This window comes from Mycena indigotica (genome assembly GCF_014461135.1).
Source record: "Mycena indigotica strain 171206Taipei chromosome Unknown Mind.scaff0006, whole genome shotgun sequence".
Classification (NCBI taxonomy): domain Eukaryota; kingdom Fungi; phylum Basidiomycota; class Agaricomycetes; order Agaricales; family Mycenaceae; genus Mycena; species Mycena indigotica.
The window spans coordinates 2499226-2526412 of NW_023503005.1; the positions used below are offsets into that span (position 1 = coordinate 2499226).

At 49.3% G+C, this 27187-nt stretch overlaps 13 protein-coding genes across 13 annotated transcripts; 9 read left to right on the forward strand and 4 right to left on the reverse strand.

Moving 5' to 3' along the window:
* Positions 1–141: 141 nt before the first annotated feature.
* MIND_00721800 (uncharacterized protein) lies at positions 142–3214 on the forward strand (the record flags this gene model as incomplete). The annotated part of the gene is made up of 3 exons (XM_037363919.1): positions 142–517; positions 570–2783; positions 2832–3214. 3 exons carry the CDS (start codon positions 142–144, stop codon positions 3212–3214), a joined length of 2973 nt encoding a protein of 990 aa, XP_037219563.1.
* Positions 3215–3494: 280 nt separating this feature from the next.
* Positions 3495–3957, forward strand: MIND_00721900 (uncharacterized protein; the record flags this gene model as incomplete). The annotated part of the gene is made up of 5 exons (XM_037363920.1): positions 3495–3539; positions 3593–3603; positions 3658–3728; positions 3780–3873; positions 3936–3957. The coding sequence occupies 5 exons, from the start codon at positions 3495–3497 to the stop codon at positions 3955–3957; spliced, it is 243 nt and encodes an 80-aa protein (XP_037219564.1).
* Positions 3958–4112: 155 nt separating this feature from the next.
* On the forward strand, positions 4113–5443 carry MIND_00722000 (uncharacterized protein; the record flags this gene model as incomplete). The annotated part of the gene is made up of 6 exons (XM_037363921.1): positions 4113–4163; positions 4213–4340; positions 4392–4419; positions 4481–4504; positions 4554–4881; positions 4926–5443. The coding sequence occupies 6 exons, from the start codon at positions 4113–4115 to the stop codon at positions 5441–5443; spliced, it is 1077 nt and encodes a 358-aa protein (XP_037219565.1).
* Positions 5444–5484: 41 nt separating this feature from the next.
* Positions 5485–6340, forward strand: MIND_00722100 (uncharacterized protein; the record flags this gene model as incomplete). Its single annotated transcript, XM_037363922.1, has 6 exons — positions 5485–5610; positions 5665–5707; positions 5753–5871; positions 5924–5962; positions 6008–6126; positions 6175–6340. The coding sequence occupies exons 1-6, from the start codon at positions 5494–5496 to the stop codon at positions 6338–6340; spliced, it is 603 nt and encodes a 200-aa protein (XP_037219566.1). The 5' UTR covers positions 5485–5493.
* A 519-nt stretch (positions 6341–6859) lies between these two features.
* On the forward strand, positions 6860–7991 carry MIND_00722200 (uncharacterized protein; the record flags this gene model as incomplete). The annotated part of the gene is made up of 6 exons (XM_037363923.1): positions 6860–6976; positions 7025–7112; positions 7166–7614; positions 7671–7715; positions 7771–7824; positions 7872–7991. The coding sequence occupies 6 exons, from the start codon at positions 6860–6862 to the stop codon at positions 7989–7991; spliced, it is 873 nt and encodes a 290-aa protein (XP_037219567.1).
* A 113-nt stretch (positions 7992–8104) lies between these two features.
* MIND_00722300 (Nucleoside transporter) lies at positions 8105–9833 on the reverse strand (the record flags this gene model as incomplete). Its single annotated transcript, XM_037363924.1, has 7 exons — positions 9727–9833; positions 9612–9679; positions 9501–9555; positions 9368–9452; positions 8764–9319; positions 8669–8712; positions 8105–8620 (listed from the first exon to the last, which is right to left on the reverse strand). The coding sequence occupies exons 1-7, from the start codon at positions 9816–9818 to the stop codon at positions 8105–8107; spliced, it is 1416 nt and encodes a 471-aa protein (XP_037219568.1). The 5' UTR covers positions 9819–9833.
* An 87-nt stretch (positions 9834–9920) lies between these two features.
* Positions 9921–11184, reverse strand: MIND_00722400 (Cyclin-domain-containing protein; the record flags this gene model as incomplete). Its single annotated transcript, XM_037363925.1, has 3 exons — positions 9921–10043; positions 10097–10168; positions 10219–11184. The coding sequence occupies 3 exons, from the start codon at positions 11182–11184 to the stop codon at positions 9921–9923; spliced, it is 1161 nt and encodes a 386-aa protein (XP_037219569.1).
* Positions 11185–13718: 2534 nt separating this feature from the next.
* On the forward strand, positions 13719–14426 carry MIND_00722500 (uncharacterized protein; the record flags this gene model as incomplete). The annotated part of the gene is made up of 2 exons (XM_037363926.1): positions 13719–13868; positions 13929–14426. Exons 1-2 carry the CDS (start codon positions 13785–13787, stop codon positions 14424–14426), a joined length of 582 nt encoding a protein of 193 aa, XP_037219570.1. The 5' UTR covers positions 13719–13784.
* Positions 14427–14802: 376 nt separating this feature from the next.
* Positions 14803–15691, reverse strand: MIND_00722600 (uncharacterized protein; the record flags this gene model as incomplete). The annotated part of the gene is made up of 8 exons (XM_037363927.1): positions 14803–14841; positions 14896–15000; positions 15049–15143; positions 15203–15288; positions 15341–15439; positions 15489–15540; positions 15593–15642; positions 15675–15691. 8 exons carry the CDS (start codon positions 15689–15691, stop codon positions 14803–14805), a joined length of 543 nt encoding a protein of 180 aa, XP_037219571.1.
* Positions 15692–15799: 108 nt separating this feature from the next.
* MIND_00722700 (tRNA modification GTPase TrmE) lies at positions 15800–17668 on the forward strand (the record flags this gene model as incomplete). Its single annotated transcript, XM_037363928.1, has 8 exons — positions 15800–16169; positions 16215–16456; positions 16507–16627; positions 16674–16817; positions 16869–17034; positions 17085–17327; positions 17375–17487; positions 17538–17668. 8 exons carry the CDS (start codon positions 15800–15802, stop codon positions 17666–17668), a joined length of 1530 nt encoding a protein of 509 aa, XP_037219572.1.
* A 9-nt stretch (positions 17669–17677) lies between these two features.
* MIND_00722800 (WD40 repeat-like protein) lies at positions 17678–19140 on the reverse strand (the record flags this gene model as incomplete). The annotated part of the gene is made up of 6 exons (XM_037363929.1): positions 17678–17701; positions 17756–17908; positions 17951–18071; positions 18121–18600; positions 18652–18763; positions 18810–19140. The coding sequence occupies 6 exons, from the start codon at positions 19138–19140 to the stop codon at positions 17678–17680; spliced, it is 1221 nt and encodes a 406-aa protein (XP_037219573.1).
* Positions 19141–20502: 1362 nt separating this feature from the next.
* On the forward strand, positions 20503–21418 carry MIND_00722900 (uncharacterized protein; the record flags this gene model as incomplete). Its single annotated transcript, XM_037363930.1, has 6 exons — positions 20503–20548; positions 20602–20690; positions 20742–20868; positions 20919–21080; positions 21125–21187; positions 21234–21418. The coding sequence occupies 6 exons, from the start codon at positions 20503–20505 to the stop codon at positions 21416–21418; spliced, it is 672 nt and encodes a 223-aa protein (XP_037219574.1).
* Positions 21419–21676: 258 nt separating this feature from the next.
* On the forward strand, positions 21677–22170 carry MIND_00723000 (uncharacterized protein; the record flags this gene model as incomplete). The annotated part of the gene is made up of 3 exons (XM_037363931.1): positions 21677–21743; positions 21796–21858; positions 21905–22170. The coding sequence occupies 3 exons, from the start codon at positions 21677–21679 to the stop codon at positions 22168–22170; spliced, it is 396 nt and encodes a 131-aa protein (XP_037219575.1).
* Between the last annotated feature and the right edge of the window lie 5017 nt (positions 22171–27187).

Below are 27187 nucleotides of genomic sequence, written 5' to 3' on the forward strand. Positions count from 1 at the left end.
GTTCTTATTCCGACCCCTCAAAAGCCAATATGCAAGTAGACAACATCGCCAGGCAGCGGGCAAGTCCCTTTTTTGTGTGCCTTGTCCTGCCCCTCTAATTCTTCCTTTTTGTTCTCCCAGTTTGAGTCTTTCAAACTCGGAATGCCTTCGACCACTCCCCAGGCCGCTCCTGGGCATCGTCATGGCCGTTCTCACTCTCGCAACAACTCAATCTCTCTTCAATCTTTGCCAACTCCCATCTCGACGACCACCCACGAACCCACCACCTCCGCTTCTACGCAGTCCCTTCCTCCACCCCCCAAACGAAACTCCCACCATCGTCGCAGGTCATCGGTTTCTACTCGGCGCGAATCAGCAGATATGATGGGTGTTTCCATTCCGGACTCTGCCATCTCTCCTGCAGAAGATCCAGCAGAGCGGGATTCCGTTCGCCGCAATGCTCTTTGGGCTCTGGAAGGAAAACGTGACGCGTCATTTTCCAAGGTAGAAATTCCTGAGCTTGTGCCATTTGAATTTCGTAAGCAATCTCTCTTCTTTTAAGTCCAGTCTCGTTTAACTCCGATTCCCAGCGACCAAGCCATCTTTTCCACCAGGATCCGGTGCATTCGCGGTCAAGCGAGACTCATTCAAACCTGCGTCCAAAGACTCTTTGCATACTCTTGTTGAGGAGGAGGAGGAAGAAGATGAATCGGAAAAATCACGTGCCCCACCCACTCCCACAACACCGACATCTCTGTTCATGCGCAATATCACCGCTCGGCCACGACCTCCTCATCTTCGCCCCCTGTCGCTTACCCCAGACAGTCTTCCACTACATAATCTGCCCTCTCCTGCATCACCGAAGCGTTCCAGTCTGAAGATCCTTGCTCTGGCCCCCGATGCCGCCGTCTCACCTGCTACTACTCGACCGCGTCCGGTACTCAACCTAAAACTGTCACCGGAGGCTATATCACCGGAGGAAGCAGTGAATCGGCCAACACCACTACGCAAGAGTAGCATCTCGTACAAAACATCTACCTCCAATGCTGCAGGTTTACCGACACCCGAGTCGACTCCGACTTGCTCCGAACGCCGGTTTTCCACCTTCACCCACTCGTCCATCTCAAGTCGCGGTAGTCTAGGAAGCAATGCTAGCAGCACCCGACTCGAGGATGACATAATATCGGGCAGTCGTCCCCTCAGCGTCAGCGAGCAGCACTTTCTGTTCAAAAGTCATAATGCCCTCCTCGCCCGAATCACCGATTTGGAGCGAGCGTTGTCCTTTCGGAGTAACCGCGATTCGCGACCTTCTTCGGTTGCTTCTTCTCTTTCTGTTAATTCCCGTTCCGGTTCCTCCGACAATGAGGAGCCGCTAGACGAAATGGTTTCACTTGTGACAGACCTCAAGCTGGAACGAGATGAGCTTAAGCGGGACGTTGAAGGATGGAGGACACGCGTTTCAGATATGGAAAAGCAACTCACCGTGTTCACCAACCGCGTTGAAGTCGAGCGTCGGGAAGCCTGGGTCGCTCGTACGCAATTGGGGCTTGTCGAGGTCGAGAGGAACAGTCTTTCCAAGCGTGTTAGCGAACTCGAGGTCACCAACGACCAATTGATTCAAAGCCAAGAGGATCTCAAGCAGACAATTTCTCAACTCCTTGCCGAGAAAGAGAATATTGCCACCGAACTGCAAGCAGCGAAGAGCAAGGTTTACCCCGAGCTTGACCCGCTCAGCACTCCCCGCGCTTTCGATGGCCCCGTTGTTCCATTGCGCCCCGTCACTTTGTCCATGAAACGTGGTCTTGGTTTGACATCTTTCGACTCCGCAAGCTCGTTTGCTGAAGATGAGGCATCTCTCAAACTGCATTGTGTGGAAGAAGAGGAGGATGAACTGGCGGGTTATGAAGACGAGGATGAGAATGATGTTTTGCTTAGTCCCTCGTCATCCTTCGGTTCGCTTGACGACTTCAACCCATCAGTCGAAACTGCCCCTCAAGCTGCTCCGACACATGGCGCCAAGCTCTCGATTTCTAAATGGACGTTCCCCAAGAATGTCCTCCCCAAATCGGAGTCGCAAGAATCAGACGTCGATCGATTCTTCGGTTGCCTCGAAGATCTCGACGAGCCTCTTTCACCAGATTGCCCAAACTACGCTGAATACGACGAGCAAACAAGCAAGGGGTTGTTCGCCAAGGGATTTGACGTCGGTGATGCCAAATCTTGCTTTGTCTTGCCTGCGTCTGTGCTTGCGAGCGCAGAGGCTACTTTCGTTCTGGATTCAGTTGAGGAGGAGGATGAGACTGAAGCTGAAACCGTCGTTGAAGACGGAGAAGTTAACAATGGAATCAAGATCACATTTACACCTCCCATGGACGAAATTACTCCAGCGACAGCTTTGTCCTCCCCAAGTCCACAACCAGCGCTGGTTTTCACTGAAGAAGATGAGGATGACGAAGAGTCATTCACCTCTTTTAATCAGGTCTCGAGCTTTGGTCGAGTCCCATCAACTCCTCCCACTCTTGTTTCTCGCTATGATTCTCCTTCCTCCATTCCTCGTCTCGTTTCCAAACTACCGTCTTCCCCTCCATCACCAAGAGCCGTTTCTCCCCTCAACTCCTTCGTCACTCCGCCAACAAAGCGTGGAGGTGTTATGCCCTCATTCATCCCTCAGCCCTCAACACCTTCCCGCATCAACACCTCTTCGTCATTTTCCACCAATGCATCGACGAAGCCCAGTACGACTTTCATCCGTCAGCCACCTCGACAGCCTTTGCTGCCCAGCCGCAAGGCCGCGCAAACAAATGGTTCGGGCATCCCTCGTCTATCTTGTGCGTAGACTGATTTTAGTGTAGACGACACGACGCCTCATGTCCGCTCCAGATACACAGACGAATCAGTTGCCCATCAAGGTTCAGACATGAAAAGTGTTGATTTGTCGGAGCGCAATATACCAACGGGAGAAACGAGTACTGCATCCATCTCGCCTTCTACTCTTGCTTCTTCCATAATGTCTTCTCCCCTTGCAGGACGTCTCTCTTCTTTGATATCTTGGGGCATGGCTTCGAGTGATGCCACAGTGCATGACTCGCCACCTCTTGCTTCATCGGCTGCGCCAGTAAAGCGAGGTTATGTCTCCAAGCAGAGTCAGCTTGAACGTTTGAAGTCGCGGCTGGAACGAGAGACACTGCAAGGAAGTCGGGGTAGAAAGCAAGAGGATGAGGCGATATTTTTATGATGGTCAGTCGTCCTCGTTCTCTTTCGTTTAGAGGGTAAAGCTGACACTGAATTCAGTATCATACTTGAACTCTGATCTTGCCTCTGCTTTCGCGATGTACCCTTCTTATGCTTGATTTGTAAACATTCACGGTGTTTTTAATGGCACTGCAGCTTGAAGCTGCTCGTCATCGAAGGACGTTACTTGTAATTCTAGATATGCAATAAGACTCACGCTATGGAAACTTTGAAGCTTTTGGTAGTGGTGTGTCACGCTACATCAACACTCTTTTTACCCATCCATGGCGCCCCGAAGTAACTTCATGAAACACTGGTTTGCCGTTGAGGTAGAGTTTCCACTCGTTTGAATCAGCTACGTTGCTGACAAGCTCGACTATAGGCAATTCCAATGTGAGTCCATGGTTTGTTACCTGGCAGGCGGTTGGGTTCATGAGGTTTTCATAGCTATGTCGCTGTTGGTGGAGCATGCGTCGGGGCTTCCTGGTATCTTTACCGGCTCGCCACTGGTCCAACCGGTGTGTTATCCTCTCTCTCCCATGTTTCCATGACCTCATCACCCGTTGTAGTCGTCTGGACCAAGAACAACCCGCACCCCTTCCTCTCCATCGAGCAGGACCAAGGCACTAAGCTCTACGAGGTTAACCACAAGTTCGATAAGAGGTACGTTGCTCCCCATACCGTTGACCCCCCTCCCCAGAATACTGAATTTATCCTTCCTCTAGCTGGAAGCGCGAGAAGCTGTAGATGTTTATATCGTCTTTCCTGTTTCTGCCCAACGAAAAGACTTTTGCTTTCCCTCCTTCACCCGAGAGCTTGTGCTCGTCGTTGTTCTTGCCCAGCGGCCTCGTGATACCTGCTTGATCCGGCTATAACTTATTGCGTCTTCACCTCCCCCCTTCATGGCATCGACTGATCTCCTTGACGAACAACCAGTCGCTGGGCCATTAGTGGTTCGTGGTATCTTGAAAACGTTGTAAAAGCGATCGATTGCGTTTTTAGCCACGACTTGGTGTTCCGTTGGCTTTGCCCAGAATTGTATTTGGTGGAGGGGCACTTTCCCCGCAATACCAGACGGATGAACTGCTCAGTGGTGACTCGCCTCTAAGAACCGTTCAGCTCGCTCTTAGGTAGCAAGAGGATTGTTAGGTGGTTTCTATTCCGCTTATCTTACAGTCTAGGTATGGCATCAACGCTTTCGACACGTCGGTATATTACGGGCCGTCGGAAGTACTTTTTGGGTAAAGCCCTTGTAACGCTCAAAGACGAGTTTCCCCGCTCTTCTTACCAGTTGGTTCGTCTCCACCTTGACCCTAGCTGCTGAATTATACTATTTTTTTTAGATGACAAAGTGTGGGCGATATGGAACGTTTGACTTTGATTATACGCCTGCGACCATTAGGAACAGCGTAAAACAAAGTTTAGAGCGACTGCATGCGGACTACTTTGACGTTGTGCATCTGCATGATGTCGAGTTTGTCTGTGAAGAAGTTACGCCTCGACGAACTGGGAACCATCTATCCGCCTTGGATGACGACAAAGAGGCATATGGTCTCCAAGAGGGCGACGAAGGCAAAATACGAGGGCCAGGCGACCAGAAAATCCTCGACGCCATTGCAGAACTACGCAAAATGCAGGATGAAGGTCTCATCAAGCACATAGGAATAACTGGCAAGCACTACCTTAGACTCTGTCTCTAAGCTCATTGACTTTAGGCTATCCTCTTTACACGTTGCTGCGATTGGCGCTCCTTATTCTTCACAACCCACCTTTCAAACCTGTCGACGTGATTTTGTCCTATTCCAACCTTTCGCTCCAGAGTAGCACATTCCTCCAATTCGCACCACAGCTCACCGGTCGCGCCAAAGTTGGGCAATTACTGGCTGCTTCTCCCTTCAGTATGGGCCTCTTGACGGATGCCGGGCCGCCCAATTGGCATCCAGCATCACCTGAACTACGAAAAGCGACTATAAACGCGGCAACAGAGGTCAAAGAGCGCGGCCGCTCGTTGGCAGACCTCGCGACCGGGTATTGCATTCGAAACACCGGTGGTGCGATTCCGTTGGTTGTGGGATTGAGCACTCCGAGAGAAGTCCATGAATGTGTTCGAGTTTGGAGAGAAATCGAAGTTGGAGGGGGAGATGACGTGAGCAGAGTCGAGCAGGAGGATCTGGTGAAGAAGATATTCCGAGATATTGGCGTGTTGGATTGGGCCTGGGCGTCTCCTCCATAGATTCGATTATTTACGAGCACGTGATGTGTAGATCTTTGACCTGTACGACTATGGACCCTTCTTCCACGCTAATCCTTCTATGTGATCTTCAAGAGCGGTTTCGGCCCGCTATTTCTGGCTTTGACCATGTCGTGGCTACGACGAATAAGGTCCTCAAAATTGCGAAGGTGATGTCAGCTTAGAGGAATGTGAATGAACCCTTCAACTCAAACTATATTTAGGTGTTGGGTTGTGAAGTGCTAGTCACCACACAGAAGACCAAGGGTAGCTGCCAATAAAGCTCTCCAGAGCTAGGCTGACTAGAACAAGCCTTGGGACCAACCGACCCTGCTATCGCTTTGGAATCACTTGGGCCTCTGCACATCGGAACCTTCGACAAAACACTTTTCTCGATGCTAACCCCCGAGGTTCTCTCCCAAATCACAACGGTCTCTCCTGCTGTCTTCCCGACACATTCCGAAGGCTGACATCAGCGAGCAGCGTCCGCATATCAAGAATATCGTGTTGATTGGGATTGAAGTCTGTAGTTATTTCGGCTCTGACGCTCCTTCTTACCCTCGCCAGAGTCACATCTGCATCCTCCAAACGGCCCTCTCTCTTCTCGTCCACCCGAAGAAATACGCGGTTTATGTTCTCGCCGACGGGGTCTCGTCTTGTAACCCAGCCGAGGTTCCAATCGCACTGTTGGTCCCAGGTTGCCTGCTGTATCATTTGCCTCAACCTGTCTCCAGGGCCCAAATGCGTGCTTCCGGTGCTATTGTAGTCAGCAGCGAAAGCCTGGGCTATCAACTTGTTCGGGATGCGGCTATACCTGAATTCAAGGCGTTTGGCAATATCATCAAGGAAGAGAAGGAAACCACCTCCAAGACCGTAGACACCCTGCTCGGCAGGCTGTAGAAGTGTTGAAGTTAAGTACCTGACCAGCATCCTGTCATCGCACAGCAATATCTAGAGTGCTTTGACCGTTTTACTTCTTTGGCTGTGCATAAAACAAAGAGAGGTTGTTCTTTGGCACCGTAACCACGTGGCCATTTCATTTCGGCCTCATTGGGTTTCTTGGAAAGACCCTACTCGTGACTTCCGCCCCCCAAAAAACTGAGGCCTTTAGATACGAGGACCCGCTGAGCTCTGATTCAAGGTCTTGCAGAGCACGATTTTCAATTTCTCTTATCTGCCTAATTTTCCAGTTCAACATCTGTGCTTTGACTTCAAGTTCCACGTCAATCCCCAGCCTGTGTCCTCGAGGCCATCCTGAGAGCGACCTAACCTATACTCTGGCGGCCTCATTGTTGCCACCCACAATGCTATAAAAGCATCTGACTCGCACTTGCACGCCTGGCATTCCTGTCCCGCTCCCCCATCCGCAATTTTCGATGACTCATTTCCCTGCTCGCCCCCCTCTCGCGGCGTGCCTCAATGTCTTATGCACCGCAAATGGGAAATTACCAGTACCAAGACCGCGGCTATGAATATGACCAGGGGTACTCGCCGTACCATGATGACGGTTACCAGGACCAGGCGCTGGACATGCCGGTATGTGGCGATTTCTCTGCGTCTTCGTCGTTTAACATTGCTTTTTAGTATGGTCAGCATTACGGCCAACAATCATACGGTCAACACCAGTCGTACGGTCACCAGTCTCCTTACCACCAGAATCGACATGGACATTGTATTTCTTGCTCTCCCTTCCTTTTGAAAAGCACAGCTCACCCAGTTTTGTAGCCTACGATGACCTTTCGCTAGGGAGAACCGACCCGTACTATGCTGACGAGAACAATATGCAGCTGCAACTAGCGAGACCACACACGCCACTCCAGCCGCTTCAACATGGATATAGCCAGCATTCACTATACCCGACACGCCACCGCCGCCACTCGACTGTTTCCTATAGTGCTCTCCCACCGACCTATATCGACAACGGCACATTCCATCCCCCAAGCTCGCTCCACATCAAGTTCAAACGTAAGAATGCATTGTTGGGCGGCATCTCGCTCGAGGACGCCCAATCGACCCGCACCAAATTGTCTGGCAACGACAGGTACACGATGGGAGACTTGCACTCGGAGTACCGCCAGATCCGATTGAGGGTACAGTGGAATGGCTATGCTCCCCTGGTTTATCTCGTGCCACTCGAGTACCACCGCAACCACCATCGATGCATCGATATGCAGGTTTGTTTTCTTGTTTTGGCATCCTTATTTCCGCTCTTGCTTATGTCAACTCATAGGTCCTCGGGAGACGCGTCGCTAGAGCAGTGGACCACTATCTCAACGTGAGCATTACTTCGTCTCCCTTCCTTCTCTAGACATTGATGTGTTCTCGTCTAGACCAACGGAGTTCCGGTTCCGCCCCACCGCGTCCAACTACACCATCTTGAAGAGGTGAGCTATGGTGTTTGGCAGCCCATGCTGTCGACCCGTTAGCTTAGCTCGTCCTCTACGACTCGGTTTCCTACTCTCGAGTTCCCCTTTCTCTCATGACTGACGAAAATAATGACCGTACACCGACCCTTGACGACTTTACGACGATTCACGAACTTGTAGCCTAGTCAGTAACTACTTATTGGTATCCTTGTGGCGATATTTAATGCGGGCAAAAGAGGAATAAGCAGTTGTGATTATAGTATTAGAATTACAAAGTCTATACGTCTGCAGATGAATGCTATGAAGGTTGTGTCTCGGTGAATGGATTGCATTGGCAAACTGCCGCTCGGACGGCAAAGCTGCATATACTGCCGAGCATCAGTCCTGCAACCAGACAGAAGCTGGCAACAGTGGCCGCGACGTCGACATCTTCCCTACGCCCGGCAAGACGAGGGTTATGCTCTAATGACGGCGCAGCCATCATGCATAGACTTGATATCCAACCATTAGACAGGCCAAAGGCGAGCAGGAGGAGCATAAAGAAAAGGTCAGAATTGATGGCAGCCGTCGAGGGACCGTCTGAGCCGGGACGTTGCAGATTGCACATGAGGAATAAGGGAATGAACAGTGTGCGTGCCAGAGACAGGGTCAGGAGTCGTTTTGGGGACCAGACGAGGAACTTGGGGAACGAGCAGATGTATCGTCCTGCGAAGTCTCCACAGTTGAAAACGAGGAAGTGGACTGCACTGAAAAGTAACGGGTGTGTGTTCGGATTTGTTGGCTGGATTGAAGTTGTGATTGCGGGATAGACAGCCTATCTTCTGCTCGGTTCAGTGATATAAGGTTTCTCTCATCGACTCACCAGTGTAACAATGAAGACATAGGCCACGGCGACCTCGAAAATGACTAAAAAAAATCAGTTTCAATGTTTTCAATGTGGGTCAATGAGAAGCATACCATTAGTCTTGGCGACGCGAATAATCTGGCTTTTGGGGTCGGAGTTGGGTCGGTCAGAGACCAAACCGCGTATCTCATCTGAGCTCTCATCCATCTTTTGCCGTTCAAGCGACCTGGTGATGGACTTGTAGACGGGCATTGTGACAAGCCAACTCTGGGCTCCAGCAGCGAGTATTAAGAATACGGTCGAGAGGGTGAAGAATATAAAGGCAGAACGCTCTTCGGGCTCTCCACTGGTAAGGGTCTGTGCGATTTCTTCCTTGGAGCGACCCCAAACGGACGCAACAGCGCTGAAGACTTGAACACCAGACACGGCAACGGCAACAGCGGCTTGTCCAGACATGAGGGCTTGGACTGCGGTTGGCCCCAGTATAGAGGCAATTACGATGACTGCAGTTTGTAGGTAGGCGCCGAGGCCGGCTTGTGCAATCCCATTGAGAAGGACGAATGCGAAGAAGACGCCGGCATTGACTGTCACGAAGGTGCTGAACGTGAGGAGAGCAGTTAACACGCTCAGGGAGAAGAGGGTGACGAGGACTCGGCGCGATGGAGAGGACTAAGTTATTGGATTATGCTCAGTCGTGCATTTGGAAGGCGTGCGTACCGATTTGGCCGTCACAGTTGCGAGAGCAAGCCATAGAAAATTGCTCAACGTGAAAGAGCAGGCAAGCCATGACCCAAATGCAAGACTAGAATAGGACTTAGATGGTTGGAAAGAGATTGTCTCGACGACACACCGTAATGGGGAGCCGGCAAGTCTTGTGAAGAAATAAGGCATCGCTGTAATCATCACTATAAGACCGGGGTCAGTCATTGACAACGCTAGCAGTTAATAAGCTTTGGCTAACCATTCCAGGGTAACAGTATAGCGCAGCCAAGAACGAAATGGATCCATCTCACTGGACCGCTGACGGTTCTACATTTCATGAGCGCAAGACCGATGCTGGGGTGGAAATGAGAGACAAGACGGTTTCGTCGTGCATCTCTTCCTGATGTGTTGTTGCATTGTCCGGTATTGGTGTTTGAGGGATAGGTCGGTATTGCGAATCAGACATGGTGGTCGGACAGAGAGACGCGTCTTTATTTGGCTGACTTGCACGAGGCTTTGATTAGACACGACATAGGCTATAGCAAGAAATCTCTATTCTTATTCTACTCTATCGCGGCCAATTTTTGACCAGGTTCCGGGCCCAAATAATGACCTTGAACTCATCCTGATCAGGAGGTATATCAACCAGGGCCAAGTGCTCCAGGCTGTGAAGTAGTTTTGGAAGGTGATTCTAGGCAAGAAATTCAGATGATAGTGATGACAAAGTCAGTAGCAGGTAAGTACCTTGATCGTCTCTGCAGTAGTTGAGGACATATAGGCGATTTCATGCAACGATTCGGAGAGAATTCTCATGTCCTTCACATAAACTTGGTTCTGAGCTCGTAGCGATGAATAAGCAGACGCACCTCGCGCGTAAGCGTCTTTTTCCCTTTTGCCACCATCTGAATTTGAGATATCCATTGTTGAGCACGGTCATTCATTTCACGCTCCTTGTCTGGCTCGTCTGGCTTGTCGTCGGGCTCTTCTTCTCCGCGCAAGGGATCTCCCGGTCCGAACCAATCCTCCAACCTCTCCAAATACTCCGCTGCAGGGGTTCTTCGTGCTCGAACATATGGACGACCGAGTATCTCTTCAATTTTGGTTTGCCTTCCGGGCTGGGCACCCATCTGCTGAATCATGGTCTTCGCTCCATCCCGGTTCATTGATAGTCCACTGCGTATGGCGCCAATTGGTGCAGGTTCGACGCTGAGCAAGTCTTCTAATCCATGAGTTGAAGCTTCGCTCGATGTTTCCGCGCGGTCTTCAGTGAATTGTGGGAGTCGTTTAGTTCCGCCAAGGGTCTTCCGCGGCGATGATGGCAGTAATAGCTCGTCATCCGTCCCCGGAGTCAACCGTGCTCTCTTTGTTGCCCTCCCTGACGATAGTTCACCAGGCTCATTGTCATAACTAACAAGGCCGATACTGCTAGAGCGAGATGATCCATCCAGGTGCAAGAAACGGCTTGGTGTTGTGATACTAGAGGAGAACTCTTCCTTTATCGGCGTTGGAGAAGTTGTGACCGTGAATGTTGCTGTAGTTGATGGTGGTAGTCTGGGGGCATCGATGATATTTCCGATATCGGGGAGTGTTTGGCGGCGTGGCAGCACTTTGCCATTGACCACGTCGTATGAGGCATCGGGCAAGAGAAATAATCGTGACTGCGAACCACTGTGGCTAGACGGGACCAAATTGTCGTGGGGAAATTGATGGTGATCATCAGTCAGGTCACCCCACCTCCGATGTTTCATATCCAGCTCATTCTCTACCAGAGCTTGGATGAGAGAGATGTGAAAGGGGGAAAGCTTGGAGCTACCAGATGCAGAGTGGCCCATTCGCCAAGTGTGTCCTAAGATAATCAGCAGATGTCCATACGACTGTGACAAGACTCAGAAAAGGAAGAAAGTATGTAACCACACGTGCATCTGAAGTGCAACAGCAAGGCACCATGAAAGTGAAAGTTGAGATCCTTGTGTTCAAAAGGAGAGAGCACCAATATATGACCAAATTGCAGTATGAAAACCGCATACAAAACGAAAAGAAAGAGCAACAACAATAATAACAATACTCACACCTAAAATTATGGGAGTTGAACCAATATGAAGGATGGTGGTGGTGGTTGACAATAAAGGAGTGGCTAAGTGATGGCTCTTTTGATTGATGAAATCATCTGTCACTGGGAAAATGTCACATAATGTAACTTCTGTTTCATAAGTAAAGTAACCTGCACCATTGGCATGAGGATCTTAATCTAGATATACTCTAGCATCTTTGTTCGAAATCTCAAGTCACCTGTTCCTATAGCAGAATACTGTAGTATTTTACTCATTTTGAATGTCACACATCACACCCCCGCTGTTATATGATTTTTTCACATGTCACATGAGTTTCAGCAAAATCACATCCTAAAATGGTAATTTTCGACATTTTTTGAGCGCCTCTGGTGCCAAGAGTCGCCTAATTAGGTAATTATATGAATTCAAAATTTCATATGTGATGTCATATGTAAAATGCCAGTTGAATCAAGTAAAATACTTATATACTATACTATTTCAATCAAATAATCCTGTCATGGCCATTTTACATTCGGCACCTTGACCAGTCGCCTGTGACACACTAAAATATTTCAGCAACAGAGGGTTAGTGTGACGCGTGACCGCTGAATTGATTAAAATGTTACAGTACCTATGAATAGAATGTCAGGGGAACCCCCCAGATGCCTCCATCTCTGATCCGTCTCCGCTCCAATGCCCCTCTCACTCATGCTATCACAGATCTATTAATGCCCGCCTGACAGTTGCCCTAGGACCTGGTCTACAACACCATCCAGGCCTTTTGCACCTGACAGTAGTAGCAGCAGACAAGTAGTATATAGTTGGCTACCTAGCAAGCCAACCCTTAGAGTTTCTTCTCTTTGGATTCTCTCCTGCTAGAACCTTGAGCTCAGGGCTCTAGGGTTGCCTATACTTTGTCATTGATAAGACCTGGCCCATCTGCTCTGGCACTGGTGTCAGGCCTATAACACGCAGCACGTAACAATGGGGAACAGGCCTTTTGCAGGCAAAAAAGGGCCAACCCAGCCGAACCTGAGCCCTGGTTTGGTTTGAGATAGGTTTTGGCTGAACCTGGTCATTACTATGACAAATGATATAGTAGTATTATTATACCTCTGCTGAGCAATGTTTAGAGTTATTGTATTAGAGGCAGTTTTTCTAATATGAAAGCTCTACAATGAACAGATTATCTAAAACCATATGCCTTGAATAAGGTAAGAAACAGGTACCTGAATAAAGACTAGATATAGACCAGATTTTGGCTTACTATAGTATTTTATTCAATTCGGCAGATCACCGCTTTTTGATGGAATCAAAAGTCGCCCAAAGGAAAATTGAGAAGAAAAAATATTGTTAATGTTTCCGAAAATCAGGTGTGACTGTGACATGCTGAACTGATCGAAAAACTATATTATAGGCCAGCAGGAGGCTGTCTCCCAAGAATAGATCCTAGTCTGATATTAAGAACCTGGTTAGGCATGCTTACTGATAACTCCTTGAACAGATCAGTAAGTATGATATCAGTATATATCTTCCTGGGCAGTAGCCATTTCTCCCCTTTTCCTTACAGGAATGTTTTTTTAGATAATATCTACACTTTACACAACTGTGTGAGATAATTTTGTTATTTTCTATTATATACTACCAAAAAATAGATAATATAATTTTGAAGTTAACAATCTATAGGAACAGCATGTTTTGCTCTCTATCCTGTCTTGGGCAGTTTGTGATTACCATAGTATGTCTTAATTTGACTGTTCTCCAGCACATTAATTAGGCTTGTTATTTACTCTCTGAGATATCTCATTGCTCTCTCACATATTTCTATAGTTTTCAGATCTTATTCATTCCTTGCTTCCTCTCTTTTGCAAAGTAGTTGGCCACTTTAATTTTTTTAAATAATTAATGTTTTCTTTTTGAGATATCTGCCAAAATTGTGTAGTGTATCTATATTCTTTTGAAGCTATAATCTTATCTAGCTTACTGATAATCCTGATGACTTCGGGGTTAATGATTGCCGGTAGTCCTCGGCTAGATTTTGCCTCGTTGTCACTGTATTGAGTTCTCATAGAGCATCCACAATCCACAAGTCCATAAAGCAGTAGTAACTTGAACAAGTAGCGCATGAAAGATGTAGAATGGAAGAAGAGAAGCCAATCCGGCTCAGGAAACCGAACATCCGAGCGGTCTGGATCACTGACGCATCGGAGCGGTCCGGAAAGGGTCTAAGCTCTTTAAGTATCAACGTCAACACCATTTCTTCCCCACACGTCCATCATCACTCCTTTTGAGCGACCTCCTCGTTGCCGCCTGCGTTCATCCTTCGGAGCTTATCGGGACACCCCTCCCCCATAGAGTCTTATCGTGTGGTGGCTGCAGCGATGAGTTTGACTGTAGAGGACCTTTGCGCTTCGCTATCGTCTAGTCATGTCGGCCAGGAAGCGATCGACCTTGCTGCTCTACAGGTGCTTACTACGATGTGTAAACAGCTTCGTGCAACATACCCACAATACTTCTTTCGTTAGGTTCAACTTTCGCAAACATTGTTTTGCGAGCCGCTCGCTTCCACTCCCTCAGCACGACCCAACGATTATGCGCAACCCTGCAACACTCCAACTGGACGGACACCTTCCAGCAGCTTCAGTTGGAGTCCTATGATGGACTTGTCGCAGCAGCCTAACGCTCACTCGAAGAAAGACACTCTGATGTCTGACGAGATGGATGAGGACGAGCGTATGGTCGAAGATATCCTTATTCCCCACCACTCTGCGGCTGCGACACCACAATCACTCAACCAAACGAGCGTCCCATTAGACCTGTCAATGTCCTCCTCATCATTCACCTCTACCGATCCCTTCTACATCGCTGAGCTCCAGGCTGCTGCCATGCCCCACCATTCTGTGTTTGCCCAAGCTGCGTTCCCAACAACACAGTCCCCATTCTTTGCCCAACGACTTGCTCATGCCCAACCTCCTCTCTCCATGGACCCGCAGTCGATATTGGTGGGCAATACCTCTCGATAGATCGAACGCCACATCACATCACCATTCCCTCCGATTCTCTCGTCGTCCAAAAAACGAACTTGGACAATTCGCGACGTATAGCCTCCGACGAAATTCGTTGTGTAATTCCCATCCTTTGATTGTGACACCCCCATTCCGTCTCTCATATGCATTCGATACCTCGCACATAGAAAGTTTTACTGTACTCATTCTGCAGTTGTAGTCCTTTGTGTCAAGTACCTCAAATCAATCTTAATCACTTGCTCGTGGGAATACAGAGTTTTGCCATTAGTTTCTTTTCGATACAAAACCTTCACCGAATACGCAGTAATCAAAAGAGAATGAGCCACATGTATCAGCGGGAGGGAAAGGTGAGGAGGGTATACGAGAGAGTCCGTCAAAATAAGTCTTCTAATGTCATTTGCTTGACAATGTCCTACTTGTTATCAGAGACGACCAAACTGCGAACCGAATAGCAAGTGTCTCTCACCGTATTCGACACCATCTGCGAGAACTCCTCGAAGCTTAGCTTGCCATCTCCATCCTGATCAGCCTCCATGATTGTCTTGTCGACTATTTGCTGCAGTTGCTGGTCCTGCAGGGCCCGTCGGTGGCTGATGCTAATGCTGAAGAAGAAGCAAACCTTGAGGTTGTTGCCCACCATCATCTTCAGAACCAGAAAGAGCTCCCCATTGGAAATATAGCCGTCCCGATCCACATCGTATACCTTGAATGCAACTATGACCCTGTGTTAGCGGACGGTTCAAGCAGAAAGTAAAGCGCGGGATGAAACGCACAGCGTAATTTCTCCTCCCGACCCCCTCGACTGCTAAAAGCGCTTAAGCCCCCCACAAACTCTTGGAAGTCAACAGTGCCTCCTCCACTGCATAGAAATGAGAACCGGAAGGACCCATGATATTGATTAGAATGCGCACTCTTCGTCAAAAATCGCAATCATGCGAGAGGCGAGGGGATTTGTTGCTATCTGTGGTAGTTGGAGGAATTCTTCTCGATCGATTGACCCAGAGCCGTCGCTTAGACACATTGACCAACTTCATCGTCGGAAGTAGTTCAAGAACCTACACATCTAGTTTCATAAACCGCTTCTTGAGGCGTTCCAGTTCTGGTTGTGTAACTGAACTATTGGTGAGATGTGATTGCTCGTGCGAGGCAAAAGAGCAACAGACAATTAGACCGCCTCTCCATATCCTCCATAAACGCTGCAGATGCTGCGAGACTTGAGTGCAAACCGCGGGGATCTCGACGTACTCACTAGTTTGACCCATTTTTGCTTCGAGTTGCAAGAAGACAGACAAGCTTGAATGCTCACGTGCCGCGCATTGTGATGGGCGTCATTGCTCCTCGTTTTCTTTGACTTGCTGTTGGTTGAAGCAATGCAATGCGCGGTCGCCACCGCTGTGCGACGGACCAGACATCTTACTTCATGCTTAAACTTTCCATCACGAATTTCTTTTCTCTCCGTCCATCAGCAACACCGCCTCGAACCTCGAAGATTCGTCCACGAATATATACCTCGACGCTCTGACGCGCAAAAAGCAACCATATATGCCCTGTCTACTCCTCCGGGGAAAGCCGGCATCGCTGTGGTACGCGTTTCTGGGCCAGACGCACTGCAAGTCTGGGAGAATGTCGTTCAGCGCTCTTCGCATTCTAACGTAGAGCCCTGGCGAATGGAGCGCTGCAGAATCGTGCACCCAGTCACCAAGAATATGCTCGATGATGGGCTCGCCGTGTATTTCAAAGGTAAGGATGCCAACGAGCAATAATGTGGCAGTTAATCGACGACAGCCCCGAAATCTTTCACAACGGAGGATGTTCTTGAGCTTCATATCCATTCTGGGCGAGCGGTTATTGCGTCTGTGCTAGATGCTCTGTCTCATCTGCCGTACTGTCGGCCTGCGGAGCCAGGCGAATTTACAAAACGAGCGTTCCTTGGTGGACGACTAGATCTTGCTCAAGTAGAAGGCCTTAAAGACCTAATAGATGCTGAAACAGAGAGTCAAAGGCGACTAGCACTTGAAGCGGCCGGGGTAGGTGAGCTTCAACGTTTCTATGTGGGTCACAGCCAATCTGGTTTCAGGGCGCCACTAGTGCTCGCTTCGAAGAACTGAGGACTGGAATCATCCGCTGTCTAGCCAAAATCGAAGCGCTTATCGACTTTAGCGAAGGTGAAAATCTCGAAGAGGGTGTCTATGATGACGGTGATCAAACTTTTTGCGGTTCAAGCCCCGTCTCAACTGTTCACAGCCCGAAACAATGCTACCAAGTTGCTGACCACGATTCGATCGTATTTAAGTGATAATAGACGCGGAGAAATCATGCGAAGTGGGGTTCGACTGACAATCTTTGGGCCGCCAAACGCAGGCAAGAGTAGTTTGCTCAACTTCCTTGGTATGTACCTTCGGCCCTGCAGCCTTTGATGGTTAGTCTCACCAAATTTAGCCCGGCGAGAAGCAGCCATTGTAACCCCAGTTCCTGGAACTACTCGAGACATCCTCGAGTTATCGCTGGATATTGGAGGCATTCCGGTCATTATTTCGGATACTGCAGGCCTCAGAGCGACAGACGACTTAGTCGAACAGATTGGTGTCGAGCGTGCCCGCAAAGCGTAAGATTCCGTCCCAGCAATTTAATCGATCTGACCACCTACACTTGAAGAATCCAGGCAGCAGACATTGCATTATGTGTCGTCTCCTGCGAAGATTTGGGTGCTTCCTCCGAGTTGCCAAGTTCTGTGAGGGAACTTGTGACGAAGGACACCTTCATGGTGTTTAATAAAATGGACTTGCTCAAGAAGGACTCTTTCAGCGTCGAACATCCATACCGTTGGATGACAAGTCTGAAAACGGGCCAGGGCACGACGGAATTTCTTGCAGGCTTTGCCGAATCTCTCCGTTCCAAGTCTGTGTTTTGTCCTAATCTCCTTAAAATCCTGATAGAGGCAACAGATATGATCTCGACCAGGATGGCTCCTCGTCTGAAGCGCCGTTGATCACCCACGCAAGACACCGCATTCACCTTGAGTCGGCCGCAGGGTTTATCGAGGCATTTTTGGAAACAAGTTGAGTTGTGATTTCTGGCGTTGATCAAGACTAATTTAAGTCATTGTAGCGGCAGACGAGGTTGTTTTCGGTGCGGAAGAGCTTCGATATGCAGCGCAAGCTGTAGGCAAGGTTTCGGGACGCATAGATATTGAAGATATACTGGATTCTATTTTCAGGGACTTTTGTATAGGTAAATAGCCAATAGATTCATCGTCGAGCACGTTTCCCTCCCTAAAAAGTAAATCAATTGGCACTCTAAACTGGCATTCGAAGGAGCAGGCATACGTGACTATCATCGTTTTCCCGATCCCGTTTCCGGGAGTCCGGAGGCGGGGAATCGACCTCCATTGCGTCGTCTAACCCTGCAGAATCAAAGCTTGACGGTGCATTCCAAAGATTGATCTTGGAGTCTTCGCCGCCCGTGATAATGACGGAGTTCTAGTGAAATGTGAGTAGGAGAAATTGGCTTTATCGTTCAACCTTTTCATCCCAATAGAGAGAACGAACAACATCCGAATGACCATTGGACCACGAGTTCATTAGTCGCCAGGGTGCTCCTGGTTGCGATAGATCTCCATTCGAAAGTAAAGCGAAGTCTCCTCTAAACGTGTTTGAGAGATGCCGGAGATCGCCCCAAAAGAACTACCCACTGATTGGATCCCACGAAGACTTTCAAATCTGGCGAGGTCTTACTCGAATGACAATTGATCAGATAGTCGGTGTGCCATTCATATTGCGAATGGTTGTGCAAGGACGGGTCACGTATGTCCTGGCTTTGCCTCAAATCGAGCTGCAAGGAATCAGAAAGGATGAAGAGGACAGCAAGTTGAGAGGGAACCTCATCTGACCACGTGCTAAACGTCTCCATATCGCTATGCCCCCATATTTTGACACCGGTTGTCGTTGAAGAGTGGATCCAGCCGGCTTGGGAGACGCTGCAATTCCAGAACCCGACATGAACGACGGCTTCATCTTCGTCATCCTCAGTCGCGATGGAAGTACTGATAAGGCCGTCTGTAGAAGCAGAGAGCAAGAGGTTGGGGGTATCAGGACTGTATTGCAAGACCGTAACATTATCCGAATGGGTGGAAGTGTGCCTCCGTAAAGGCGCGGCAGGTTGCCTAGGGTCCCTATGCGAGAGAAATTTAAGTCCGGTCGCAAATTAAGAGAAGTATCCATACCAGTAGATGATCTGGGCCTCATCACCTTGCAGTTGTGTACCCCCTACTACCGTCATGCCGTCTTCAGAAACATCGCAGCATAGAATCCCTGTGCTTTGCCCGAGATCAGTCACTCTTGCACCATTAGTTTACTTTTCGGCAAGATCACAGACGCGTACTTTTAATGCTATAGGTGTTGGTTCTTTCGTCCCAGACTTGTATGCTACCATCTAAACCAGATGACACAAGACTCGGTTTGGAAATATTTGCTACGGCATTCACAACACGTAGAGATGTCGTGCCCGAGTCATGCCCGGACAAGCTGAGGATTGGACGAATAGTCGATGGGTCCAGCAGATGAATTTTATTTGACGGCGCGGAGGTGCAGGCAGCATAACTTCCAGGCAGGCGCGCAATCGAAAGAATGTAGGACGAGTCTGTTCCTAGATCTTGGGATTGAAGGGGGGCATCAGCTGCGACATAATTGGAGGATGCGTGCAACGCGGTCATTGCCGTTGTGGGCAAAAAAATAGATGAACACGTGATGCGGTGCCGTTCAAAATCTGGAAGAACTCGTTGATTTTAGGTGTCTGTAGACCGAGCTCCTGAGTCCTGCCTGGTTCAAGATTCTAACTGTTAAGTCCGCAAAAGCTGGAAAGATTTGACTTCTCATCCGAAGCTGTCATCATGTTTTGTCACAGAGGAGGTTACGATCAAGCCCTTGTCTTCTCTCCGCCACCAACAGCCCCCACTGCAGCGGTCTTCAACGACTGTTTCCTGGATTCTCGAGCCCGCCTCACATTCGTTTAATCACACTCTTTTCCCCCTGGTCTCTTCGGACTACATATTATGCCCTCACCCCGTTCTTGTATGTCTGTCTCCCCCAGCTTTTGCGCGTCACTCACAAGCCCAAAGCACCCAGACTTCACCGTTTCCCTCATCGCGTTGACTATACCTTGATACCAGCTCCTCTAGGTGGGTTCAAATCTCACCAATCTCTATGTAGTAATGGCCCTGATGATACGCATTTCCTCTTTTAGACCTCAGCCTCCCTTTCAAAGTCGAAAAAGACTGCTCGACCCCTGCTATCATCGTTACTCCCTCTTCTCCTTCATCGGCCAGAGACTTTTGCATTGCCTTCTATCCGAAGCCAACCCTCCGCGAACGCATTCGGTCCTATGCGCCTCCGCTTCAATATAAGGCTCGCACACTGTTGCTGCTTTTCCTCATCTTCTTCGTTCTTATCTGCCACGTCGTGACCCACCGTCTTGCCTCTCGTCGCCCGCACTTGGAGTTCTCAGTACAGACCGGTGGCGTCGCGTATGTCGAGCACTCGTTTGGCTCCTGGTTCATCCGGTCTCTCTGGGGAGAGGATAGTGAGCCTATTGGACGCGAATTCGTCGTGGACGACGTTCCAGCCTCCTAGAGCTGGACAACGATTGGATAGATGGATAGGAACAAAACAGCGCAAGCATTTGTTAGAGCTTTCGCTCAAGCCGTCATTGGGAGTGAGTCCCTGATATCGTTATTTTGTAACACCTCTTGCTATCAATCGTTTGTTTGCTCAAGCCGCGACTTGAAGTGATTTTTGCGATGGTGGACGAAGCTGACCAAGCCTTCGGTGATGCCTTGCTTGCTCCTCAGCACAAGACTTTGACAAGGCTCGAAGAAAACTTCAAGAAACCAAGTCCCACTGAGTTTGCTCATCTTTCAGCCACAATTTTTGAGAAAAAGGAGCCGTCGGGCTTGGCAAAGAGGCTGTTTCACTTTGACATGCTTACTCTTCCAGTGAAGTCATTGGAACCTCCTGTCTCGGTTCTATAAATCACAAGTGCCAGCGAGTGCTCATTCCCTCAACCTTACGACCTACCAATGCCCAAGCTGCCCATTGTCCCACTTTTACGACTCATTGCTCTCGGCACGTGCTCATCATCGCTCATTGACATTTTCGCTTCTTACCTACTTCTTCAGGCGTCGCGCTTTTGTTCGCGGTCATTGTGCTTGGCCTCGCCGCAGGGCTGACTGCGACCACGGAAAAGTATCTTGGGGGCTACTTCGAGGTGGGGCTTAATGATACCTCCCCCCCTTGCGGCATGCTTACATGCCTGCAGTTTGCTGCACTGGCTATCGCGACTGCGTCTATCACGATTGTCACGATACCCGTTATGATTGCGTTCGAATTCCTCCAACCGGGACGTGTATTCACGTCCAAGATTGCCGTGGAGATTTCATGGCTTTGTGCGTTCCCATTTTTTTACGGTTGGGCGCTGTCTTCTGACTCAGTACAGTTATTTTGTGGGTGCTCTGGCTCGCGACAGCGGCAGACGCGACCAACGCGGCTTCAGTCAACTTCATATCCCGCTGTGGCGACTACTTTAGTAGCAGGATCGAAAGTGCCTGCAGGCAAACGGCTGGTGTTCAAGCCTTTTCCTTCCTGAACTGGTTGATCCGTACGATCTCTCTTTCACGAGTTACATAATCTGAAGTCTTAAAGTTATGGCGTACACGGTATTCATCCTCGTTCTGGCCATCATCGCGCAGAGCCGCGGGCATGCGGGTGTGTGGCTAACAAGCGTTGCTGAAGCGCCATTCTTCGCGCCAAGCAATAATAAGCCGGAGGAGCACCGAGTCGATCGACGGGTACCGTCCCCCGGACTCCTTCGAGGAGGAGCGCGAGGGGGTGAACATGGAGCCATATCAGCCTCAACACATTCATGATCCTGGGGCTTCAGAGGGTGGAACTGGGCCTGCATCGGTCCAAGCGGGAGCTGTGCACCAGTCGGTGTAAAAATATTACTGTACTGTAATCTGGACGAGGAAACAAAGTTGGTGTGGACAGATCATGTGACATGCACCGAGTTTAGGGGCTTCTGCGTCTCCCATCGCTCCTTCCTTGCCACCCTGCTATGGAACAAAACCAGAGTGAGTGTCTTTGCTCTTGCTTGCGAGTACTGAGTGGTGGTTTGCGCAGAGAGAGCTGAATTGACGCCCGAATATCAAGACAAGAGTGAGTGATGTCCGTCTTGCTTGCGAGTAAGTACTGAATATGTTTCGCGCAGAGATTGTTGAATTGACGCCTGAAGAGCTCGAGGAGCTGGGGTACCTCAGCGATAGTGAGCCACTTTGGTCGTTCAAAGCGTCCATCTCTGAGGTTTTTTGATGCAGATGTTGCCCCTAACATTAAGGCAACGGTAGAGAAGGTGCTTGCCAACCCCAAATACCTGAGTGGTGCGTCTCTTTGCTACCCGACGTATGCTCTGACTTGGGTTGCAAGTGGTGACTGTGTTCATGATTGAGGTCGCCATTCGCCAGAACACTAAAGCCAACAGCCCTCATGGCGCTGCTCGTTTTTCACCTCCCCCCTCCCCTACGTCTCCTTCATCTCCCACTTCCACAGTCAGTGATGTCGACACGCTGTTCTCGCAATACAGCACCGCCCCAACCATTGTCACCCCCGATTCTACAAGGGGCCTTCGGCGTGATCGCCGTAGACTGGGACCTTGCTTTAAATGGGGCCATTTGACTCGATCGCGCCGTTAATTGTTTTTCATTCATCAAGTAAGGAAAGTGTCTGCTAATGAAACGACTGGGTTACTTTTTCCGCGTTCAATGTTTCCCACCAACTTTTCCCCATGGGTTCCTTCGAATAACGAGGAACTACATAATTGTAGTCGTTGTCTTGGCCGGCGATCTTGAGTATATCGAACGCGATGCGGTCTCCCATCCGCCGGTAGTGGGTAGTGATATCGCAACCTCCATAGTCGTCAAAGGTCCCGTCCAGTGCACACTCTTGTCCCGTTTTACAGATGACTCCAAAATTAGGCGAACGATAGTCGAAAACCAAGACGATGGTCGAATCGATTTCGTGGGTTAATATATCGATGACTCCATTTTTCAAGGTAGAGAACGAAGCCAACAGGTCTTCGTCCATGATATATCGTACGAACGCACGGGTTCGAGAGTCGAGTTTACAGACTAAGTATCAGTCAGAGTGATAAACACGTGGAAATGTATAACCAACTATGTTGCGAAAACCTGCGCACATGGCATTCTTCTCGATGCACAGGCCAATGGTCTTTTTGGCATGAAGGGTTGCAATAGTATGTTTCCTTGCAACCGCCACAACGCTTCAATTTACCGTCTTCTGAGATGCGACCGCACTGTAAGAAGTCAATACATCGCCGAGAGTGTTACCCAGTCGACTTACGGTCCAGCACATTCTGCGATTGACCTGGTCAGCGAACCCCTGGAGCTGTTGAAGTCGGCGATCAATGCAGCCAACAAAAGCGTCAACTAAGCCGCGATGTTCTTGGGTAACTATGGCTTCAGTAGGGCGGAGCAGATTACGGTCGAATTCATAGTGCGCAAAGGCGCGTAATAGCGAAATACGCCAGAGCCCTCGACCCAATGCTGCACATAGGACCATATCAGTAAGGCGCTGGGTCATCGTTGACCGGGTGCGTTGCATGACCGTCAAAGTTCCATCCAAACCTCCATTTGACAGCGCGAGCGACCAAGAACCGAATTCCCAATGATATTGGCTTGTTTTGAGCATCAGGATCAATAATTGAGTCACGGCGGAGTCTCGATCGTCGGAGAAGTCCAGATCCTTAGTTAGGGCGAACAAGGCCGATGCCATTTCTCCTAGCGCTCCGCATTTGATGAGTTGGGTTCGTAGAACTCGAGAGTCGAGTGTGTCGTCTAATGACCTCCAGAAGCAAGTGACCGATACTATGGCGAAGTCGGATATGATCGTATCATCTAGTTTTTCGCAAGACGGCGAAACTATCCTTGAAGAAGGAAGCCCTAGCCGAATGAGAGGCACCCGCGGCGTCAGAGACAATTGATATGTGAGAGGGAATGAGCGGAATCATTGGGCGCAGAATGTCGTATATCGCCAACAAACCTAGGCGACTCCAACGATTATCCCTCACTTCGACTTTGCAACAACGAGTCCATGCTTCGATATAAAGCAGAATCGCATCTGTCCCATACAGAATACGCGAGTGGACACCAGAGTGGCGAAGGAAACGAGCGGTGACCGCTAAACAGATTAGGGATGGATGAATTCCCGTCGAGTCGACAGCTTTTCTGCCTGGAGTATAGGGTTTGCGTTGCATGAATACAACCATCCAATGCCAAAGCCTCTCCCAAATTTCCTCCATATCTGACTGCATACCGGACAGCGTGTCAGCCTCGGCCACCTCCACCACTATTAGCCAGGCTATTTCGATAGCAATGCGCTCGTCGTAAGTGTATACGGACGGATTCGACGCGTTGGAAGGGATGCGGTCGGGATCGAGTAATTCAAAGATGATAGGCCAAACTTGACGCCAGTTGTTGTTGAGCGAGGCGTGAATGAACAGGACTGAACAATCACTTGGATGGCCAAGCGAGGAGGACAAGGATTCTGCAACTATCTATAGAATTGGTTGGTACGATGAATAAGACCATAGAACCGGGGGTACCTTAACGTGGGAAGGCAAAGATGCGAGGCTCCTTGCAGCGTCGCGAAGAGGAAATGTGTCGTCCATCTCGTGAAGGTCAACGGGGTATTACTGGGTGAGTAAACACGACACTGCTAGCTATAAATTCAGGACAGTGTGTGATATTGTACTTCGGATTCGATTAACGCTTGAAGTTGCATGGCCACACCGAAGACCAGACCAGCAAAGAAAAGACCAACGGACCCGAACGTCCGATTCCGCTTGGATATCAAATGTGCGACATCGGACATTCTCATGTCCTATACTTTCACACGAGAGAGCGTGGCATTGATTCGGAGTTCTGTTGCGGGTGATGGGAATGAACGCATTCGTTTGGATAGGGAAGGATTACTGTTTAAAAGGAAAAAAATAGCATCTGAAGAGGACAGATGGCGACCTTTCTCTCCAACCTGCGACCACTACACCTCCGTACCGAGCGAAAGCTCGAACTGGATCATAGTCTTTTCGTAGCGAGTTCTGGTACAGAACTTCGACGCCGTCGTGTCCGCCCGTAACGGACGCCGCCCGTTCTCTCTTGCTTTTTATGGGAAGATGGTCGGCCTCTTTCGCAACGGGCCAGCACAATACGTGAGTCGATATTCGTTGTAGGTTGCACTTCGACCTAACGATGCGATAGTCTTTGTTGTTATCCACTCCTAAAGGCAGCTTTGCCGAGGCATTTCAGCGAACTGTGGTCTTTCTCGATGACCTGGAGAAAAGTTGGCGCGATGAAACCCATGTAGGTGGCTTACCATATTCAAGAGACCAGTGTATTTGGAAGTATTGACAACCTTTATCAGACTGCCTTTCAAGTGTTGTCTTCGGTGCAGTTCGACCATCGTCGCGGCAAGGACCTCATACTAGTCAACCTCGATGTGACCACTGTCATAGTAAGCACTGAAAGTATAATGGATGAGGTACACTGACATCCTATCAGTGCCATACGTCTTGGAAATCGCGTCCGTCTCTGGAAAGGTACACGGAAAGCGTACCTGCCTTGTCCGAGGACAGCGAAGTTCTCGAACCAGGAGCACTTTTACGCTGCGGACGTGACGATTTACCGTGAGGACACTCCAGAGATGGCTGGCGTTGTGTGGAACACGGTAAGCGCTCATTACATAAGAGTGATGGGCCAGGGATGACTTGATCCGATAGGCGTGGATTTTAGGTGGCGATCGTGTTGCTCGGGTCGGAGTCGCGGATTCTGCTGGTTCGGATGACTCAGACAGCTCGGGAGGGAGCAAGTCAGATGATTCGGAACACAATGTTCCCGAGGACGATCTGCCGATGTCAGTGGATATGCCCATCAACAGTGAAGGCACTGAAGCCGAGGGAAACGATGAGAGTGGTGCAATGTAGCTAACTGGACAAGGCAGTGTATATATAAGAATCAATCTGCACATACTACTGTCAATACAAACTCGATTTTGCTTCCAAATTCGAGTATTTTCTTCGGCTTGTTGGCTGGCTGAAGCACGTGATCGTGGGGTTGGATGCACCTAGTGTTCTACCACGAATTCAACTCGAAGGTGTGTGGGTGTAAGATCACCACACCTCGTCGACCTGAACAGACCCGAAGCCAGTAGCAACGGGGGATGCATACGGTGACCCTCAATGCCAGCAAACCAAGTACCACTTGCCGGTGACGATGATACGACATTCGACCTATTCGATGCAATTCCCTTAGAGTCTCGACGCAATTGAAGATACAAGGAACATATTCAAGAATTAGGGTCCGATAAGCCTACATGCGAGGGGACACCAATCCTGTGTATGAATTCTTGTCGGCATTATATCTGGATTTGCTCTTTGTCAGGCTGACTTTGATCGGAACATACTTTTTGTTGTGGGGTCGGCTTGAGCAAAGTAACTCGGTCACACTCGTATCTGTTCAACCGCAACCACGATCTACCAAGCAACATGTACGTGGAATCTGCATTGAAATGATATTGGATGACCAGGCGACATAGGCGCAGTCACCCGACCACTATATGCAGCCCATGTCGAGCGGCCCACGTCATATGCAGCGGCGAAGGGCCGTGTCGACGATGTTCGTTGAAAGGATATGAATCCAAATGTGTTTTCGACGTTAAGGCGAGTGAATACGGTCGAAAGCTCGATATACTGAAGAATCTTGATATGCAGTACGAGACTACAGGCGCGCCCGCTATTAGTGCGAAGACTAGAAAGACTCCTGCCGTGCGAGGACCACGTAACCCATTTATTCTTTTCAGGTTAACTGCCTACGCTTACTTTCCCTTGTCGATTATACACACTAAACTTGATGAACAGAACTGAATGTCTTCAGTCTACGAAACATCTGTCTGAATCCTCTCAAGCCATCAAGACTAGGGCGATAGGAAAACTATGGAAAAGCATGTCTGACGACAGACGACGTCCTTATATCCAACGCGCCGCCAAAGAACGTGCCGTGCACAAAGAAACTTTCCCCAACTTCGTGGCTAGTCGTACCCGCCGATATTATGTTAAACAACGTCGCCCCAACATACCCGAATCGAGCCGCGATACTGAGTATGCTGAAGCTTTATTTACTGTCCTCGATGCCGCGAACCTTGGGAGTAGCGGAACAAGCGAGCAGGAGCCTCAGTGCGGGGTTCCATCTCAGAACGGTGAAGTGTCCGAGTCTCGACTAGGTAGCGATTAGCGACTGGTCCAGCAACATATTGACTAATTTCGTGTTACACAGACATCACTGAAGAAAGCATGGCTCCCTCCGATACATCCACCGAATCATCTACTGCCCAGTCTGTTCTCGTTACCACCAGTCATGGGAGTGACGGAACAGGTGAACAGGGACTTCAATACGGGGTACCCTCCCAAACAGGTAAGGTGTATCGACTATCCATGGGTCCGACAACGTATCAAATGCTACAGAAAACTTGAAAAATGAACATATGACTTTCTCCGACACGTCTACTGGTGTATCTGATGTCTGCGACAACGCGAAACCCGCAATTAGTGGAACAGACGCACAGCATAAGGAGCCTCAGTACAGGGCCACCCCCCAGACAGGTGAGGTGTTTTGGTTAGAACTGGGCCCGACTATGTAG